Below are 18,701 nucleotides of genomic sequence, written 5' to 3'. Positions count from 1 at the left end.
GCACTGAGTGTCACATCCAGTTGTTCCTTGAACGCCTCCAGGGATGGTGATTCCATGAAGTTCCACAGATTTACCACAAGATTTGCTTTTGTCTTCCCCAGATGAGGCTCAGCAGATTTCTGTCTCACCTTCCACACAGAGCTTTCCATCCTGTTCCCAGGCACTGACCTGGGAGCAGGCTTGGGACCAACCCCAAAGACAACTACAAATAATTCTGGTCACTCACCTCTGGAAAAATGTCACCCACAGAGCAGACAACAAAAAAGACATTCAGGTTAATTTGCTGTTGTTATGGATTAAATGCAAGGCAGACAGAATGAAGAGAAGTAGGATAAAATCATTCATCCTCCAAAATTGTCACCTCAAGGGAAGAATTCCTCTGGAAGCAGCTCATCTGAATCTTCACATCCAGACCATCAGAACTCCAGGTTTGTCAACTTCAGAACCTTTCAGTTAACATTAACTTCTCCTGTTTTAAGGCCATAAAATATCAGTGCAGGGTTTTCCCCACTCTCTCTCCCAATTTCCGTAACATCCCTTTTTTAATCAGCAAGCATCAAAACAAAGAATCAGTTTTTCTCTTTTTTATTATTATTATTATTTCTAGCAGACAATTTACATAAAATTCCCCTTTTAAGTTAGTGATTCATAACTTCCTGCAATAAACTACTTAAGGAGCAGCTTTGGTAAAGAATGGAATGAAACAACCAACCAAAAAAAAAATAATCACAGCTGATTTTGAAACCAACACAATTCACCAAATTTAGATTCAAAAGAAAATCTGCCAAGCTGTATTTTCTCAGTGTTTCCAAATATTTCACCTTCCTCCTCCCTTTTCAGGTTTGTGCAGATGTGGGAGCTGCATTCTGTCAAGCAGTTTGTCCTGCTAGATCATGGAAATCCATCTTTACATGATTCGTAGCCCTTGGATGGAGGACTCTAAAGTCTTGAAGGAGAGAAAAAAAAAAAATCTTAATTACAATCTGCTGCAGTAGTTTGGGCTAAAGAAATCAGTGTAAATGCTAACAAAACCAAGTGAAAAACATGAATATTTGAAATTAGAATCCCAGAATGGTTTGGGTTGGAAGGGACTTTGAAGATCATCTCATTCCAGCCCCTGCCATGGCAGGGACACCTCCCACTGTCCCAGGCTGCTCCAAGCCCCATCCAACCTGGCCTTGGACACTTGCAGGGATCCAGGGGCAGCCACAGCTGCTCTGGGAATCTGTGCCAGGGCCTCCCCACCCTCACAGAGAGGAATTTCTTCTTTAAGTAAAGGATTTCTTTCTAATGCAAGAGCCAGAGACCACAACAGTCATTCCTTTCAAACTCAGCCATGTACAGGCCAATGACACAGACCTAAAACTGCACTAAAGCAGCTCAGAGATCACCTCAACTTCTTGTTTGACTCCTGTCCCCACCAGAGCCCTCTGGCACCACACAACACAGACAATCTACTCCTTCCCTATATCAGATCCCACATCCCAGTTTTGGGAAGCCCAACAGGGACCTCTGTTGGCCAGGCCTGAGCAAAGCAAGCACAGACATCAATACAGCCTTTTAGCATTTTCAATATTGTATTTTCCAGCTGTTAGAGACAACTTCTTGCTCCTTGGGTAAGTTAATTCTGAGAGGACAGGGCCATGTTCTGCAGCAGGCAATGAGCAGAGCCCCATGGGATGGCAGAAGGAAGAGGCAGGGGGTTGTGTTGTACTAATTGTTCCTGCCCAACTGTGGCTGAGGCTGGAGAATGAAAGAATTAAGGGGATTCCTACAGGGACATTAGTAATTATATTAAAAAATAAATCTGTATTATCACCATCTGCTTAACAAACTGCATCTGCATTTATGCAGATTCTTGGATCAGTTTTTTTATGGACTTCACTAATGGTTTTGAATATTCCAGTCTGCATTTCCTGCTGCTGCTAAAACCTGGCTTGGGGCTGAGCCCCAGGAGTTGATACTAGAGATGAAAAAAAAAAAAAGAAATATCTATCACCCAGCTAGTTCACATAAACATGGTAGTAAAAGCACATTTTTACCTTGAAATCCCAGATGGTCATTGCTCCATCGATGCCGGTGGTGCAGAATTTCCGACAATCCCGTTTGTCTATCTCATAAATAGACACTTGGCTGCAAACACAGAGTGAGAGCTCCAACACCCATTCCAGAGAGCCAGAAAACTGGGAGATTTGGGTTGAATTCTACTCCTACTCTTTGGATGGAGACATGACTATACCAGAGCCTACACTAGATTCTTGGTAGAATGCCTCAGAAAAATAAGCCAAGAAAAAGATGCTGAAAGCTCTTTAATGGCTTGGTGAGACTAAATGTTTTCCTTGAATAAAGAGAAATTGCTCAACATCCCTGGGGATCACATAACTTTTAATGCAAAGATATTTTTTTACCCAATTAACTGGAATGAATCATTTTGATTAACAGAATTGTGGAATGGTTTGGAGCAGAAGGGACATTAGAACTCATCCAGCCCCACTCCCTGCTATGGACAGGGACTTCCCACTATCTCAGGATGCTCCAACCCAGCCTTGAAAGCTTCCAGGGATGGAGCAGCCACAGCTTCTCTGGGCAACCTGTGCCAGGGCCTCCTCACTCTCACAGGGAAGGATTTTACTGTATGTTTAACCTAAATTTCCCCTCTTTTGGTTTGAAAACAGTGATACATAATAAATAAATACAAATGGCAGTAACATCTGAAACAGGAAGCTGGGATGTGCATTTCAGGTGGATTTTGCACAGTGCCTCCAGCCTCTTGGGAACTACCCACATATTTGATATATTTGATAAGATAAGCTGTGTCCAAGGTACACAACACATGAACCACGAGCAAACAGCTGTAGGTAAGTCAATGATTAACCAGCACCCACTCAAATCCCAGAAACAGAGAGCTGCTAGGGAAAGACCACAAGGGATATCTGTAGCCATGATATTTTCTGAAAAATCCCTTTGCTAGGATTTTTCTCCTGAGAAGCAGAGAGAAACAAAATGTAGACAATAATTATCTGCTGCTGTGGAATGCAACACATGGATCTTTGATTGGTCCATGTTGGTTGTTTCTAATTAATGGCTGATCACAGTCAGCTGGCTTGGACTCACTGAGAGTCAGGAGCTTTTGTTATTCATTCCTTTCTTGCTAGCCTTGTGATGAAATACCTTCTGCTATTCTTTTAGTATAGTTTTAATGTAATACATATCATAAAATAACAAATATAAACACGGAGTCAGATCCTCATCGCTTCCCTCTTCCTGGGAGCCCTGCGAACACCACCACAGATAGCTTGGCTGTACCAGAAGGGTGCAGCTGCTAAGTGCTGGCAGAACAGGCTGCCTGGAGAGCTCTCCCTGCCCTGGTGCTGGCAGAGGACACTCACGTGATGCTGTTTTGGTGCAGGGTCTCCAGGGTGGTGTTGCGATCCTCCGTGGTGGCTCTTTTGTCCATGTTGCGGAAGCGCTCCATGGCCGAGATGTTGCGCTGGATGCTCTGCTTGGGAATGTCCAGTTTGGACACGAAGCTCAGCAAGCCACGCTCGTCACAGTTGAAGAGCATCGGGCAGCAGTCGTGGCCCTGCAAGCAAAAACCCATCAGGAAACCTCAGCATTCCCAGCCTGCCCTTCCACAGGCAAACACTGACACAGCTGGGCACAGCTGGTTTAGTGTTATTATTAACTGTGCAAAGGATGGGGTTTTCTCCCCCTCCAAAACACGACAAAACTCTGCAAGGAGGAAATAGCAAACACTTACAGCTGCCACCACGCTGTTCTCCGAGACAAAGGACACGCTCAGGAGAGGGAGGAACTCTGTTTTCAGCTGCGAAACCCTGAGCACAAGGACATTTGTTAGAGGGATTCACTGAAACCTCTCATTTTCGGCTCTAACAAAAAATAGGCACCATTCCCACACAAGGATTCCTGGAAAAGTCAAGGTAGCTTGGCTGTCCTGTGGTGACAACAGAAGGTTGTAATTTGCAATAAAAAGTTTCAGCCTAATGAAAGTGTGCTGGAAGATCTATAACAAAGCCAAGTGTTCCAGGTGAAAGGCTAACATTACCAAAATTATGTGTAAACAGGGGCAAGAGTTTAAAAGGAATAACCCCAAAAATGTCTGTATTAATAAAGATATTAATTTCATTTAAATATGAAAAACACTTGAAACTTTGATGCTTGACATCTTTGCAGAGGCAAAAAGCCTTGATGTTCATTTAAGTCAACTTTTGCCATTAAACACTTTATAATGAATGATATTCCCTGCCAGGTACTTAAACAACTGTATTGATCAGAACCACAATTCAAAATTAATCCCAGCAATGCCTGGATGATCCCAGACACTTCTGCTACCAAAACCTATGGAGGATCTCATCCTTCCTGGCTGGAGAGCCAAGGACATTACAAAGTCATGCAGATCAAGAGGAGCAGCAGAAGGAGCAATTGTTAGTAAAATATTTTGTTGGATTGGAAGGTGTAAGTTGAAACCTTGCATCAGCAGCATCTTAAGGACAGATGTTGAAATTAATATTTCATGAGCTTACTTTCCAGCTTCTGGTTAGGAATGTGGTCTTAGTGCTGCAGTGAGCATGGATTCTCTTTGAATTGGGAATAATGTCTGGAATATTGCTTGGATTTGCAATATTTTGTATATTTGTGTATTTGTATATTTGTAATATGCAATATTTTGTATTGCAAATATTGTTTTGAAAAAAGAAATATTGTTTCCCTGGTTACTCAGTGGAATATACCTTTTCTCCTAAATGCCTCTTTTTTTCCCTCCAAAATAAATCGGCTATACTTTCACCAAAGAACTCTTACAAAGAATTTAAATTATATAAATTTATATCTGTAAATCTATTAAATTGTATAAATCAGCTACACTCTCACCAAAGGATTCTTACATGGAATTTAAATTATATACTCTAAAATTCACAGAAACAAACCTTATTTATAGAATATTTATATAAGCCTCAAAGAGACCTGGAGCCTACAGTAAAGAGGCGACAGAGGCGCGAGCTTGCAATCCCAATATTCCACACGAAACCACGGAATCATTAAGGTTGGAAAAGACCTTTAGGACCCTCAGGCTGACAGCAGCAGCAAGGGGATACTCACATCATGTTTTTGGAGGCATCAGCCACGGACACGGTGCTGTCATGGCTGACCCAGGCCAGGCGGTTGCCGCTGGCGGAGAAGCTGACGCTGTGCACCCACCCTCCGCTGCCCGCGCCCCCAAACTCTGACATCAGCTGCCCAAAAGGCATCTTGGAGCCCCAGGGGGTGCTGGCTGGCTTTTCATCCACTTCCTTAATGTAAGCAGAGAACACCCTGCAAATAAAAGGAATCTGGTGTGAACAGAGAGAGAACAAAGCTTCAGGGAGCATGGGGTGCGTTTCATGTTGGAAGGAGAGAGATGGGTCCTGATTCTCCCAAAATGAAATATTTTGGTGTCTTTGAACAAGCCTGGAAGCAGAAGCACAAAGGGTGTAAAGCACACAGGTTTCTCATGAATGCTGTTCTTGTAGCCCTCTCTCTTTTTTCCAGAAGATGGCACAAAAATACACGTTGTCAGTGCATTTTTCCCCGTGCCAAGATTTCCCTTTCATCCTTTTGCAGTGCCAACAGCTCTCCAGAGTCAAGCCTTCAGCTAGAGAAAACCCAGGAATGGCACTGTATAATTAGAAGCTAATACAAACACCTACAAAATTACCCACTTTTTAAGAACATTCCTGTTTTAGCAGGATTTCAAAGAAAGAAATGCGATGTTCTAATGCCAGCAAAAGAGCTCTGAGCCACCTTCTTCCGGCTCATTATTGCAAAAATGCCTTGAAAACCTGAAATACTGCAATGTTTTTACAGATTTTTTTTTCCCAGCGCTACAGTTTTTAAGGTATGTTTAAATAGAAAGCCTCCCCCTTTCATCAAATTCCTTCTGCATGATTCAGACATGCCACAATATGGTGTTCTTGACTGTTACCATGGAATTTAATGGGACGTCACAACCATAGGATTTGAGTCCATTGAACAGGAGGAGCAAGGCAGCTACACCATGCTACTACCAGAGGGGAAAAAAAAATCAGTGTAAATGAGAAACTATAATCAAATATTCATGGTTGCAGTCACACACAAACAGGAATTATTTTATAGTGAGTTGAAGAAAATGTAGCCTCCCCTTCCCTGTTTTTGTATCTTTTGTGTGTGTGGGGTAAGCACTTCCAAAGGTACCTATATTCAGCTTATTTCAATAAAGCTGCTCATATGGAATGAGAAGGGTTTAACTGCAGCTATATTAGGTACAGATTTTCAGGGAATTAAGTATGGATATATATTTGGCTCTATTAGTTTAAATATAATCTAATGATAATCCTTTAAAAATCTGAATTTTATAGAGCTACCTAAAAGGATGGTCTCTTAATGTATGGAAGTAGGACAAGATGTTTAAAGCAACAGCCTTTGACACAAGGCAGGAAAATCATACCTAAGTAGGGAAGACCTTGAATTTAACTGTTACTTAAAAATATAAGAAGTCTTCCCCCTTATTAAAGTCTCCCTGTCTTTTAAAACCAAAATCACCTCAGCTTGAAGGCCCCAGCCTTCAAATGTTGGGAAATGACTTTCATTCCCTCAGCAAGAACATAAAATCATACTATTGTGTGCTTGTAGCTATAGATACATATGTATTTCAGATAAATATAAGGGGAGCTCATTTATCTTGGCCAAGCATCAAAAATCTCTGCTGAATATCCAGCAATTTGCAGCCTCCTGCCCTCCATTCCTTCCCCAAAATGTTTCCCATTTAGCTGCTCATTACGTGGCAGTGGCTCTGGCAGATCCATTTCCTAATTTCTACCAGAACAGGTGCACACTTCAGGTAGCTTTATTTTTTTAAATATGGAACTGAAGGGAGAACTGGAATTCTAGAGATCTGTACTCCTCATTTACAAAAGAAAATAGTTTTTCATGGTTTTGGGGAAGAAACAATCCTAGAATCCAGAATGGTTTGGGTTGGACACAAACACACATTTCAGGTCACCTATGTCAAAATCCTGAGGCCCTTTATGAAACCAAATTTAAAAACTTCCACATGTGAAAAGCAGCTGTTTCTGTTTCACATCACCTATTTTGTGACAGGAAGTGAATACATACAGTTTATCTAATTTAAACTGTAAATAAGGCAGGAAAGCTGAGACAACTCTCCCCTCTCTTTCCCAGCTTCCATTTAACATCTCTCCTTACATGAAAAGGTATCAAAGGATGGGGTTTAGATGTGAGGGTTTCATTCTGAATTAAGGAATGCAATAATCAGTCCCACCTCCCCCTCCCACTCCTCCTTAGTCATTTTTAGTACACACTTTGAAGCTTAGAAATTGCCCTATTACATAAGGAATTTAAGAAAAGAAGCTTTCATTATCATTGAAGGTACAAGTGATGAAGGCAATGTGGATTCAAGCCAGGCCCTGCAGGCTCCCCATGCAGAGATCCCTGCAGTGACCCCAATCACTCAGCACAGAGCAGTTTGCAGGGCCCATCCCTCACACTGTAATTTCACAATCAGTTGCAAAGTCTCCCCCATCCATCTCTCACACCGATCTGCCTTTAACAGCTTTTTTTTTTTTTTTAAATGGTCTTCAAAAATCTCTTCTATTGTGTTGAGTTGCAGGTGGATCAATTGCTTGACTCTGCTCCCCACAGGCAAAGGGGAGGAAACAAGGAAATCAGAGAAAAAAAGATGGGAAAACACCTTTGGGAATGACCAGTTACTCTGAATTTTGAAAAACTGCACCATTAGGGAATTGTTTTTTAACCTCTGATTAGCAGTGCTGGTGTTCTACAAGACAACACCTGCTGATCCAACTTCAGCCTAATGACCAACTCTCAGCCTAAATGCTGTGTAATCCCCCAAATTCAGGTGTGTCCCTCAGCAGATCCATGCTGGCAAAGTCAGGACACAGCAGCACCAAAGCCAAGCTGGAAATTTTATTTTGGTACCAACAGCAGTACACAATGAGCCACCTTTTATTTTAACAGCACGTGCAATTACCTGATGAACATACTCAAGCTACTTATTTATCCAGTAACCCAAACTGTAGGTAGATATTTTAGTTTCTCTCACCTGCACTTGAAGTCACAGGACCCTGCAGCCAGCAGGACATTGTTGGGGTGCCAGTCCAGGCTGAGGACAGTGGAACGAATGGGCTTTTTAATGTGTTTGCTCACCCACCTAAAACAAAATAAGACACAAATTTTACATGAACATGTTTTACCTGATTCCCACAAATCCATGAAGCACTCCTCAAAAAGATTCCTCCCTGTCAATGACTAAACACATCAGTTTTGGATAAAACTTAATGTCCAAATCTTTGACATTCTCTTGTGCAATCTGTGAACTTTATGATTAGCTCAATTAAACTTTCAAATATTATGAACAAACTCATTAAATATGTATCTCCTCAGCTAAGTCTTATTCCCCTTCAAGCTGATTTTTATGATGCATCAGATGGAACTCCTGGGTGTGAATTTTGCCCAGGAATTGCCAGGTCTCCTCCCCCAGTGAACACAAGGTCAGCTGGGACTGTGACTCTGAGCTAAGCAGCACTATTTTCATGGATCACCAAGCACAAGTCCTTCTCCAGTCCTACCAACAAATTTTATAGTCACATCTCTTGCCTATTGACTTTTCTACTGTTTAAAAATACAATAACTATAAAACACAACAAGAAAATGGGGGGACTGCCAATGACCCAAGCAGTGCATTCATCTCAATTATCTGCAGTGCAAAGTGGTCCTGCTGCTGAATTCATCAATAGTGGCCTAAATATGTCTCAGCAGATTTGGTTTATCTGAACTATTTACAAACCAGTAATGAAATCTATTATTCACTTGATGGCCTTTGAGATGATGGTGCTTTTTCTTTGATTTTACTTCCATCAGACAGACAAGTTTTAAGGCTCACAATTTACAAATTATATTTCTTTAGCTTACAGAGTCTTGATTCTTTTGCAGACAAGTGAGGCAGAGAAAAAATATTGATAAGTGAATATGCTGGAAAGCATAAAAGTCCAAAAAAAATCTTTAAAATGTATTTTGCAGATGGTGCCATTGTTTTTTCATCTCCACATGGCAGATTGCACAGAGGACACCTGTGTTTTTGTCCTGTTTATGCAGCCCAAAGGAAGAGATACCCCACACACTGATTTCAGCTACAGATGATACAACAAATGTAGCTCCAACACAAGAAGACCAGAAGCTTTAAGTTTAGAGGCTAAAATGAGAAAAATGTTAATGGTGGAAATATCTTTGTGATATTCCTATGTGAAATCTATAAACTGTGGTAAAAGTACGTGACAAAATGCAGAACAGGTCATGACAAGCTCAAACATCTAACAGATCACCCTGGAGATGTGACAGAATGACAAGAAATGGCCCAAAATAACAGATACAGAAGAAAGACTCCAGTGAAGGTTTCTTCATTCATTCTGGCATGAAGAGGGAGAAGAAAATATTTCTCTTTTTTCAACCATAGAGTTGTAGTAATGAAATCTTTACTCTGCAGAAATTCTTGCACTTTCAGAAAAGCAACATATGTTTATGGCAGTCAGGCAGAACACATCCACGCCAACTTGTGCTGGCTGAAAATAGGCAAAGGCCTTTAGGTGCTACAGCAGAGTGAAGAGAGAGAACCTTATTCCCCAAACATTGAAGTCCACAAAAGAACTGATCCCTCAACATTTCCTGAATATTTCAGGAATTAGTAAAATCCTAACAGCATTAAACAACTTCAGCTTTCCCATGCCGACCCTAAAGACACAAAACCAGCTCACCAGTCATTTTCAGACTCAAAGTAGCACACGGATATGAGTCGAGCTCCGCTGCCCACAGCAAACTTGTTCTCCAGGGGGGACCACTTGACGAAGGTGGCGGCGCGGTTGATCCTGAGGATGACCAGGGTGGGTTTCCACACGCCGTCCTTCTGGCTCCACACGTACGCGTTGCGGTCGGCGCCGCACGTCACGATGCGGTCGCTCTTGGGAGCCCAGTCAATGCCTGCCAGTGAAGGGGGCACAGGAATTCATTTTCCACTTTATATTAAGGCAAAACAGAGATCACCTCACAGTTCTCTGTCACAGAATCCCAGAATGGTTTGGGGTGGAAAGGACCTTAAAGGTTGTCCAGTTCCAATGCCCATTTGTCCGGTTATCTCGGCTGTTCGAGGGGCCTGAAAAGGCCCGAGGTGGCCTTGGGGCAGCCCGCGTATCGAAGGACGAGAAGAGGCTTCAGTTCTTCTTTCGGTTTTTATGTTTATTAATTGTTTATCTAAAAGATGTTCTTTCAGCCGAACAGAGATCTGCTCAGCAGTCAGCCATGAGCACACTGTGCCGTCCCCCGGACCGCCACGTATCTTTATACCCATTGTTACGTGTACAATATTTATCATTTTTCCCCAATACCATTTATTCTCATTGCTGGGTGCACTCTCAGTAATAACCAATCCAAAGGTGCCACCGTGGCCAAAGAAGATGGAGGAGAAGAGGAAGAAGGAGGGCAGGACACACCCCAATTCCTCCATCTTACTCCTCTGAACCCCCCTGTACAGAAATCCTAAACCCTGTGTCTCACCCTCTAATTAGCTAATCTTTTCGCCATTCACCCCGGTGAAGTCCTCTTATCTTCATAAAGGTGTCGTCTCCTGTGTAGGATCAAAGTCCAGCCACCAGACACTTCTGGCAACATTCCAGGACTCCCGGGCCCCCCAAGGGTGGTCTCGGAGGCCCGGCATCCCAGGACTCAGATCCTGAGATCCCACACCCATTCACCATCCCAGGTTGCTCCAAGCCCCATCCAACCTGGCCTTGGACACTCCCAGGGATTCAGGGGCAGCCTCAGCTTCTCCAGACAATCTGAGCCAGGGCCTCACCACCCTCACAGGGAAGAATTTTGCCATATCTAACCTAAATCTCCCCTCTTTCAGTCTGAAGCCATTTCTCCTTGCCCTGTCACTGCAGTTCCTGATGAGCTGATCGCTGACACAGTTATTACTGTTATGTCATTCCCCTTCATCTCTTATTCTCCAGGAGCTATTCCAAGCTGTTAGGGATACTTGTTTCTCCCTCTAGCTTTCATCAAAACTGCAGATGCCAAATTCCCAGATCCCAGGGATGTGCTGGCTGAGGAAGCTCCGAGGGCTGACCAACAGGTGGAGCTCTGCAGGCCGGCCAAGGCCTGTCCACCAGCACCCTCCAAAGCTCTGACTTGTGCAAGATCCCTCTCAACAGCTGAAACTCAGCAATTCTAAAACTGCACAACCTCCAACAACATTCTGTGCTTGCTGCCAGACTGCAGCCATGATCTAAAGTTTAGATAACAGGGATTTTTGGTTAGCTGTTATCTATCTTTACGCACTGACACAATGCTTACATTTTTTCCATGCCTATTTAAGCTGTGCCACAAGAAAGGTTTACCAAGAAAAAAATAAATTCAAACAATAAAACAGAACCTTTGATAAAGCTGCCATTGCTTCTTTCCCCTCCTAGGCAATGAAGGATGCTCCCAGCTGGAAAGTCTTATGGGAACATTATTTTTCATCTTTTCTCTAGCATCCTTTGGGATGCAGTCCTCAACTCTCCTGCCACAAATTATGTATCAGTGGTTTTCCATTACTACATTCAGTATTAAAAATATCTCTTAAGCTCACAAACTGAAAGTGGGATAAAAGCTGTGGAAAGAATTTGCACTAATGTTATCACATAATTCAAACATTGTTTACTTCAAAATAGGTTTATGCTTGAGAAGTGAAGAGCTTGGTAGTCTGAAACTGCAGTTACAGGAGTTCTAGCACTGCCTTTGAGAGAGGGACCATCCTGTCTCTCCTTCCTTCTCCTGCCCACCACCTCCTCTCACCAGCCCTGGCGCTGTTCTGATTTAGGCCAAGCTCAGATTTTTAGCTCAGCAATGAACAAGCTCTTCCTGTGAGTGAGCAGAGGCAGCTCAGCACAAACCTGAGCCACAGAAGGACCTTGTCCCCTGTGATCAGGAGCTGCAGTGACAGCAGCTGACTCACTCCTGCCAGGGGTTACAAGCAGTTTGCTCAGTGGCTCTCCTGTGTGTAACCACAGCTTTACTCCACTCTTCACAACCAACAGAGTGTTTCAGATTCCAAAGGCTCACATTGTGCAGGAAAGCAGGGAGAGCTCTTCTCCCAAGTCATGAATATTTGGCTTCCAACACTAACAGGTACAAGCAGAATGTGTTGGAGGAACACAATTTGCAAATGCAGCCCAAGTGACTCTTCACAAAGAAGCAGGATAGTTGCACTCTTGGACAACAAGACTTGGAAAAATTGAATAAAGTTCCTGCAAAATGCTGTTGGACTGATACTTCTGCCCATTAGTAAGCTGAGAAGAGAATTTGCTGCTTTGGGCATGTGCTTGTATTAATTACTTTCACTTCCTTAAGAGCACAAAGCCCTTTTAAAAATATCACCATGGAAAAAAAAACCCCAACCCAGTAACATGAAAGACTGCCACAGAATAATCACATTTTTAAAAATAACACCTTGTGACTCATTGTGGATGTACAGAGCCTGCAATAAATGTGCTCACTGATGGTCTAAGTCCAGGACTGACCACTTCATATGTACATACAGTTCTTAAAAAAGGGTATTTATTGTTGTTGGAAGCCACAAAGCAATTCTACAGTTGTATACTTGATGAAATTTTAGTACTAGCACTCGGAAGGGAACAGCATGCATCACTGTGACACAAGCAGATTACTTCAGCAGACTGAAAATGTGTTCTCATTATGTCATTAGGGATGAAAAATAAGCCATAGATAAGAAAAACTGGCTCAGTAACTCCACTGAAATGTCTGGAAATGAGATAGGGCTTTTCTTCCTAACATTCACTGCATGCAGTTCAGAAAACTGCTGCAAGGCTCTAAGTGGGAATGCCAACCTATAAAAAGATCTATTTACTCAACACTTGCAGATTTTCTGTTCAGAATCTCAACTGGGGAAAGCAGGAGGGGTTGGCAAACTTCATGTGTGGCTCAGCACATTCTCACCTGTAATGTGTCCATTGTGTTCCTTCAGCTCATGAGCCTTCACCCACTGGTTCCCACTCTTCTTGTAGATGTGCACTTCATGGTTATTAGGGCTAATGGCAATCTCTTGAAAGAGGAAATAAAACAATCCAATTGTAGAGAAGGCTTTTTACTAGCAAATGCCATATTTGGAAAGATTTTCCCCATCTAAAACCTCTATTTACAAATTTGAGAGCATTAATGGGCTTTGTTAATGAAGGGCCAAAATCCCTGGAAAATCTCCAATAATTATGGACAAAGCACCATGGAATGGTTTGGGTTGGAAGGCATCTTTAAGATCATCCAGTTCCAACCCCTGCCATAAACAGGGACACCTTCCACTGTCCCAAGTTGCTCCAAGCACCATCCAAGCTGGGATGAGCACTGCCAGGCACAGCTTCCCTGGGAATTTGTGGGAAGAATTTCTTCCCAAAATCCCACCTAACCCTGCCCTCTGGTAGCTTGATATTGCTACACATATCACGGTTATGAGTACTCTGCACAGGAAGACAACACATTTGGAACACAACAATCCACATTATTTGGAAAACTTGGCCAAGAGGCAAAGCTTTGTGGAACACCAGGAAGACTCAATTACCTCCTATGCCAGAGTTCCAGCAATAAGCTTAGAAAAATTCAGATTTGGAAGATTTGTGCTTTTTGGACCAGAAGTAGAACATTTAACATGTAGAACTATGTATCTGATCACACCTTCCATAAACGTGACCCAGAACATCACCAGATCAAAAACTGACAGTAGAAAGAAAACAGCAATTGAAAAATGAGAAATTAAAAATGCAAATGAGCTCATTACTTACGAGTACGGTCTCTGTTCCAGGCATGGCAGGTGATTGGCTCCAGCAGGAACTGATGCAGAGACATTCCGAGTTAAAGAGGTTCCTATGTTGTAAAAAGTGACAAGGCTGAAAGGTGTAAAATTGAAAACAAAACGCTTCAAAATGAGAGAATTAATAACACCAAGTTTACCTTCAATATTTACCAAGCATCTTTCAGTGCAGTGCTACAATTAATTTACAGATCACAAGCTAATAAATAGGATAAGAATGCTCAAGAGCTGCCTGTGTCACATCCCAGATATTTTCAGTAGGATGATGAATTTGCATTGTCCTGCTTACATTAGCTAATTGCAATTGCCCTAAAAGCCAGATACATTTGCTGCTTTGTGTATCCTCACAGACAAGAGAGCAGGTCCTCAAGAAATCTAACAAACCTATTAATTTTACTATGGAAATAGAACAATTCAAAAAATAAATATCTAGGACAAAGGTCAGTGAACTGATTCTAAAGCTTGACTTGTATCCAGGCTCACAGGCAGCACTACAATAATTTTTTATTTTCAAGAAGTCAAACTGATGTGTAACTGATCTGCTGATATATTATTTGATAAAACCATTTATATGTTTCCCAGGGAAAAATTACTGAGATTAGTAATTAACTAATTAGTAATTTCTTCAAGTTAATTATAGCAGTGAACTGCTCAATAATCAGGCTTCTGCCCCATGAAACTCCAAACATTAAAACAAGCTGAATCATTATAGTTTTTGAGTATTTGGTTTAAAAATGGCTAAATACCTACTTTTTTAAGTGATGGCTGTTACAAGAGACAGTGCTGAAGTTCTGCAATTGGAGGCACATCCATCCACAGACACAAAGCTGTTTAAAATGTTTTTATTGTATTATCTTCCATCCATTTATGCTGCCTTTGGTTAATTCAGGACATAGAATATTTTTAAAATGAAAATATTTTAGACACCAAAATATTTTAGGTATTAAAAAATAGTATTCTGTGTCCTGTATTAACCAGAGCAGCACAAATGGATGGAATAAAAACTCAAGGTCACCTGTAATAATAAAAATGTGCTCAGCTCAATACATCCAACTTGGATTGTCAATTCCTTGGGTATATTACAGTGATTTTCACACTCATTTATCACTGCCTGATGGATCAGTGCATTTTTACCCCCACATATCCCTCCTAAAAGAACCCTCTCCGTGATGTCATTCCAAGACATCCACACCCATTTCAGCCTGGAATTACAACATACCCAAGTATGGCCATGTTGGCAGAGGGTGGAGCCTTCAGGACAAGGTAGGAATTTGGAAGCAAACAGGAAATGAATGGCAATCCAACAGAAACTTGGGACTGAAAGAAGGATGAGTGTGCTCTTAGGGAGCTCAGGAGTTACTATCACACCATCAGTTTAACAAATACTTTCAAAGTGCTGGATCTCAGAGCAGAGGTGAGACAGTTTTTCACAAATGCAAGTAACTGGAGAAACTTTTTATTTTATTTAAGGAAATCAAGCACTGTTATTCTAAAAATATGCAAATTATGGGTGAATTTCAAATGTACTTGAAATACAACTTTAACAATCTGAGCTTTTAGTCCAGCTCATCATTTTAACCAGCATGATTTTTATGGTTCTTATAATAATCACATCCCACCAATCAAATGAGGTATTAAATACACACAGTCCTAGGCAAAATAATTAATTATTTTTTGTTAATCTGAAAATGTTGCTATAATCTGGGTTACCTCTGCCCTTGGGCATCCATCATTTGAGATTTCACGTGTGGAAGCAAAACACAACTGCAAAGTGCTTTTTCCAGGATCTTGCTTTAGCTCCTGCCAACATTCAGTAGCAGCAGATTTCCATATACAGGAAAAGTTCAAGAGCTGTTCCACCAACAAGGAATGCTCAGCCTTTGCTACTCTTTCCCAAATAAAATATAAAAATATCCAGTCTCATCTCCCCAAGGAATGCAGCTATTTTGAAACACTTTCTAACACAACTGTAGTATTTTATTCACAGTTTGGCATTACATATAAAATATGGTCCCACCCTAACTCCTAGTTCAGGTATTTTTACTCACCTGCTCCCAAAACCTACCCAAAGGTGTATGATCCATCCCTTCCCATTGATTGAATTACTTGAGCTCCATAACTGGTTACAAGAGACTTTTCCGTTTTGGTTTGGTTACAAACCCATAAAACACAACAGTGATGATAACCTCAAAAAGCAGTGCTATTTCTGTCTCCTGATAGATACAGTGCTATGCTCTTTGGGAAGATAAATCTTTAAAAAAGTTTTCCAGTTATATTTATTCCTTACTAATAGACAGACAAAATTCAGCTCATATTTCTCTTGGGAAAATGCTGCAGGCTTTATGATTCTCCACAAATTAATAACCTCAATGCCTTCCTGTCATCCAAACTCAAAATCTCACATGGGGAAAATAATGGTATGACTTTCTTACCAAGTACTTAATGCAGCTCTCTCTGAGTTTTATTTCAAATGGAAAGCAACTGACTTTGAGTTTCAATAAAATATTTTTAAATGGAGGAAAAAAAAGGGAAATCTTGCACCTTTGTAGAGCAATTCTTTCAGTACAAGGCCTGAAAGGATGGAGGCTGGGATGTACAGCACTCAGCTGCTGTCACCTCTTCTGGGGTGAGAAATATGTGGTGAATGGTACTTGGCCATTCCTGGACAAGCAGCCAGCCAGAAGTGGAGATAGAATGTGTGCGTGTGACAGCGAGAAATGGATCTTTTTAATCCTTTCCCCATCTCGGGGCACCCACACCACTTGCAAACACCTGGAAGCCAAGCACCTGCGCTGCAGGACAGCCTCCCAGCACTGTCACTGCCTCCCAAGGCACTCAGCGCGGATCTCCAGGGGGGTGGGCGGCTCATATCGGGCACTTCCCGACACCAGCCACCGTTAGCAATCAGATATCAAGCAGATAAAGCCGCCGGGATGGGCACGGATTGTGAGCTGGGCCCTGCCAGCGCCGGGCACGGCGGGGGCCGTGTGGGCACAGCGGGGAATGTGGGGGGCACAGCGGGGGAAAGGGGGGACAGCCCCTCGGCCTCGCCTCTCCCCGGCCCCTCAGGGCGAAGCGGCGAGCGGTGCCCACCGCCTCACCCTCAGCACGGCGCCCGCAGCCCCTCGGGGCAGCGATGCTGCGGTGCCTCCCCCCCGCGCTCCCCTCACGCCGGCGGGTCCGCAGGCTCCCCCCCCGGCCGGCGCCCATCGCTGCCGCGGCCGGGACTCACCTGAGGCGGCGGGGGCGGAGCGGGACTCGCGGACTCTGGGCAGTCAACGCGACTCCGCTCCGGCGGCGGGAGAGGCCGAGCGGGCCCGGCTCTGACACGGGCGGCAGGAAACGCGCGGGGCGCCTGCGCCGCCAGCCCTCCCCACACAAAGGGCGGAGCGGCGCCTGCGCGGCCCCTCAGGGCGGGGTGGCCGCAGCTGAGGAATTGACAAGGTAAGGAGAGAAATTTAAGGTCATAAAGCCCGGCTGGCAATGCACCCCCGCCACTGTGTGCCCTAAACCGCATCGGGCAAGCGACTCTTAAACGCCTCCAGGGGTGGTGAGTCCGCCGCTTAGCTGGGGGAGGTGTTCCAATGTCTGACCACCCAAACAGTGAAAAAAATAAATTATAACGTCTAACCTCGTTCTCCAGTGACTCAACTTAAGGCCATTTCCTTCAGTCCTCTCACTGCCTCTGTAGAAGAGGCTGGATCCCGCCTCAGTACACGCTCCTTTCAGATCTACTACAAGTAAAGGAAATGGGGGAGAAAAGAAGGTATTTTCCCCTGCCCTGTTGTTTCTCTGAGGAGAAAAATAATAAAGGTGTGGTTATTAATTGTTCCCAGTAGATGATTCCCAAAATACAGAGGTGCTGGACACATACATGAGATTGAGTCCCAAACAGCAACACTCATAACCCATCCTACAGGATACATCCCAGAGAATCTATTCTGGTATAATGGAGACAAAAGGCACAAATATGAGAGCAAATAAACCCACATTGAGTCTCAGTGAGACCAACCAAACCCATTTCCTCAGCCATGGTTTATAAGGTTTTCTAGACCTTTCATGAGCCTTTTGCCCTCCTCTGGACACACTCTAGCACCTCAATGCCTTTTTTGAAATGAGAGACCAAAACTGAACTCAGCACCCAAGGTGTGGTGTCACCAATGCCACATACAGGGGAACGATCACTGCCATTGGCCTGCTGGCCACAGTGTCCCTGATTGTCATCTTATGTATCAAGAGCTCTCTTATCATTATAGTGCAAGGATTCCATAACACCAGAGCTTCATGCCATCTCGATGGTGCTCAAAGGCAGCTCCTCTACACACTAACTCTTCCTGGTCCTTGCAGTAGCCAACTGACTCCCAATCCTACCAATCCACTCTTTTATACCACTGTTCTTGTTGGCTACAGGTGTGGCCTGTTAACATTGGGTCTGCTCCTAATTTTTAGTAATTGGTTCAGCTGCAACTCTTTGGGGGATAAGATTACATTCTATACCACCTTCATACTGTATCCCCTACACCTGATACAGGGAAAGATGTCACTGCAGGGGACAGGGCTGCTCTGGAGCCAGGCTGGGAGAGCTGGGGATGTTCAGCCTGGAGAAGAGAAAATCCAGGGATTTTCTGTCTTTCCAGGATCTAAAAGAGCTCCAAGAGAGCTGGAAAGGGACTTTGGACAAGGGATGGAGGGACATGAAAAGAGAATGTCTTTTCTGAGAGAGGGCACGGTTAGATGGGATATTGAGAGAAATTTTTCCCTGTGAGGTTGGGAA

The 18,701-nt window shown here is 43.1% G+C and overlaps 1 protein-coding gene across 3 annotated transcripts; it reads right to left on the bottom strand.

Moving 5' to 3' along the window:
* Positions 1-569: 569 nt before the first annotated feature.
* ARPC1A (actin related protein 2/3 complex subunit 1A) lies at positions 570-17,653 on the bottom strand. Of its 3 annotated transcripts, none has more exons than XM_064726158.1 (10): positions 17,559-17,653; positions 13,899-14,003; positions 13,063-13,167; positions 9,825-10,047; positions 8,117-8,224; positions 5,119-5,331; positions 3,761-3,836; positions 3,390-3,583; positions 2,043-2,133; positions 570-946 (listed from the first exon to the last, which is right to left on the bottom strand). In XM_064726158.1, exons 2-10 carry the CDS (start codon positions 13,960-13,962, stop codon positions 908-910), a joined length of 1,113 nt encoding a protein of 370 aa, XP_064582228.1. In that variant the 5' UTR covers positions 13,963-14,003; positions 17,559-17,653; the 3' UTR covers positions 570-907. The 3 variants fall into 3 exon arrangements, with proteins under 3 accessions (XP_064582228.1, XP_064582226.1, XP_064582225.1); XM_064726156.1 differs by lacking the exon at positions 17,559-17,653 and adding an exon at positions 17,160-17,316 and having other exon boundaries at positions 13,899-13,980; XM_064726155.1 differs by lacking the exon at positions 17,559-17,653 and adding an exon at positions 17,160-17,311.
* Positions 17,654-18,701: the final 1,048 nt, after the last annotated feature.

Source organism: Zonotrichia leucophrys, chromosome 14, assembly GCF_028769735.1.
Source record: "Zonotrichia leucophrys gambelii isolate GWCS_2022_RI chromosome 14, RI_Zleu_2.0, whole genome shotgun sequence".
Taxonomy (NCBI): Eukaryota; Metazoa; Chordata; class Aves; order Passeriformes; family Passerellidae; genus Zonotrichia; species Zonotrichia leucophrys.
The sequence above is the reverse complement of the archived record's forward strand: the minus strand, read 5'-3'. Positions and strand labels throughout refer to the sequence as shown.

Excerpts from the sequence above, each read along its gene's own strand:
- ARPC1A (XM_064726158.1), bottom strand. The coding sequence starts at position 13,962 with ATGTCTCTGCATCAGTTCCTGCTGGAGCCAATCACCTGCCATGCCTGG. Across the intron at positions 10,048-13,062 it reads ACACAATGGACACATTACAG|GCATTGACTGGGCTCCCAAG; the intron begins GTGAGAATGTGC and ends CTTCACTGGCAG. Across the intron at positions 5,332-8,116 it reads TCCTGTGACTTCAAGTGCAG|GGTGTTCTCTGCTTACATTA; the intron begins GTGAGAGAAACT and ends TTTTATTTGCAG.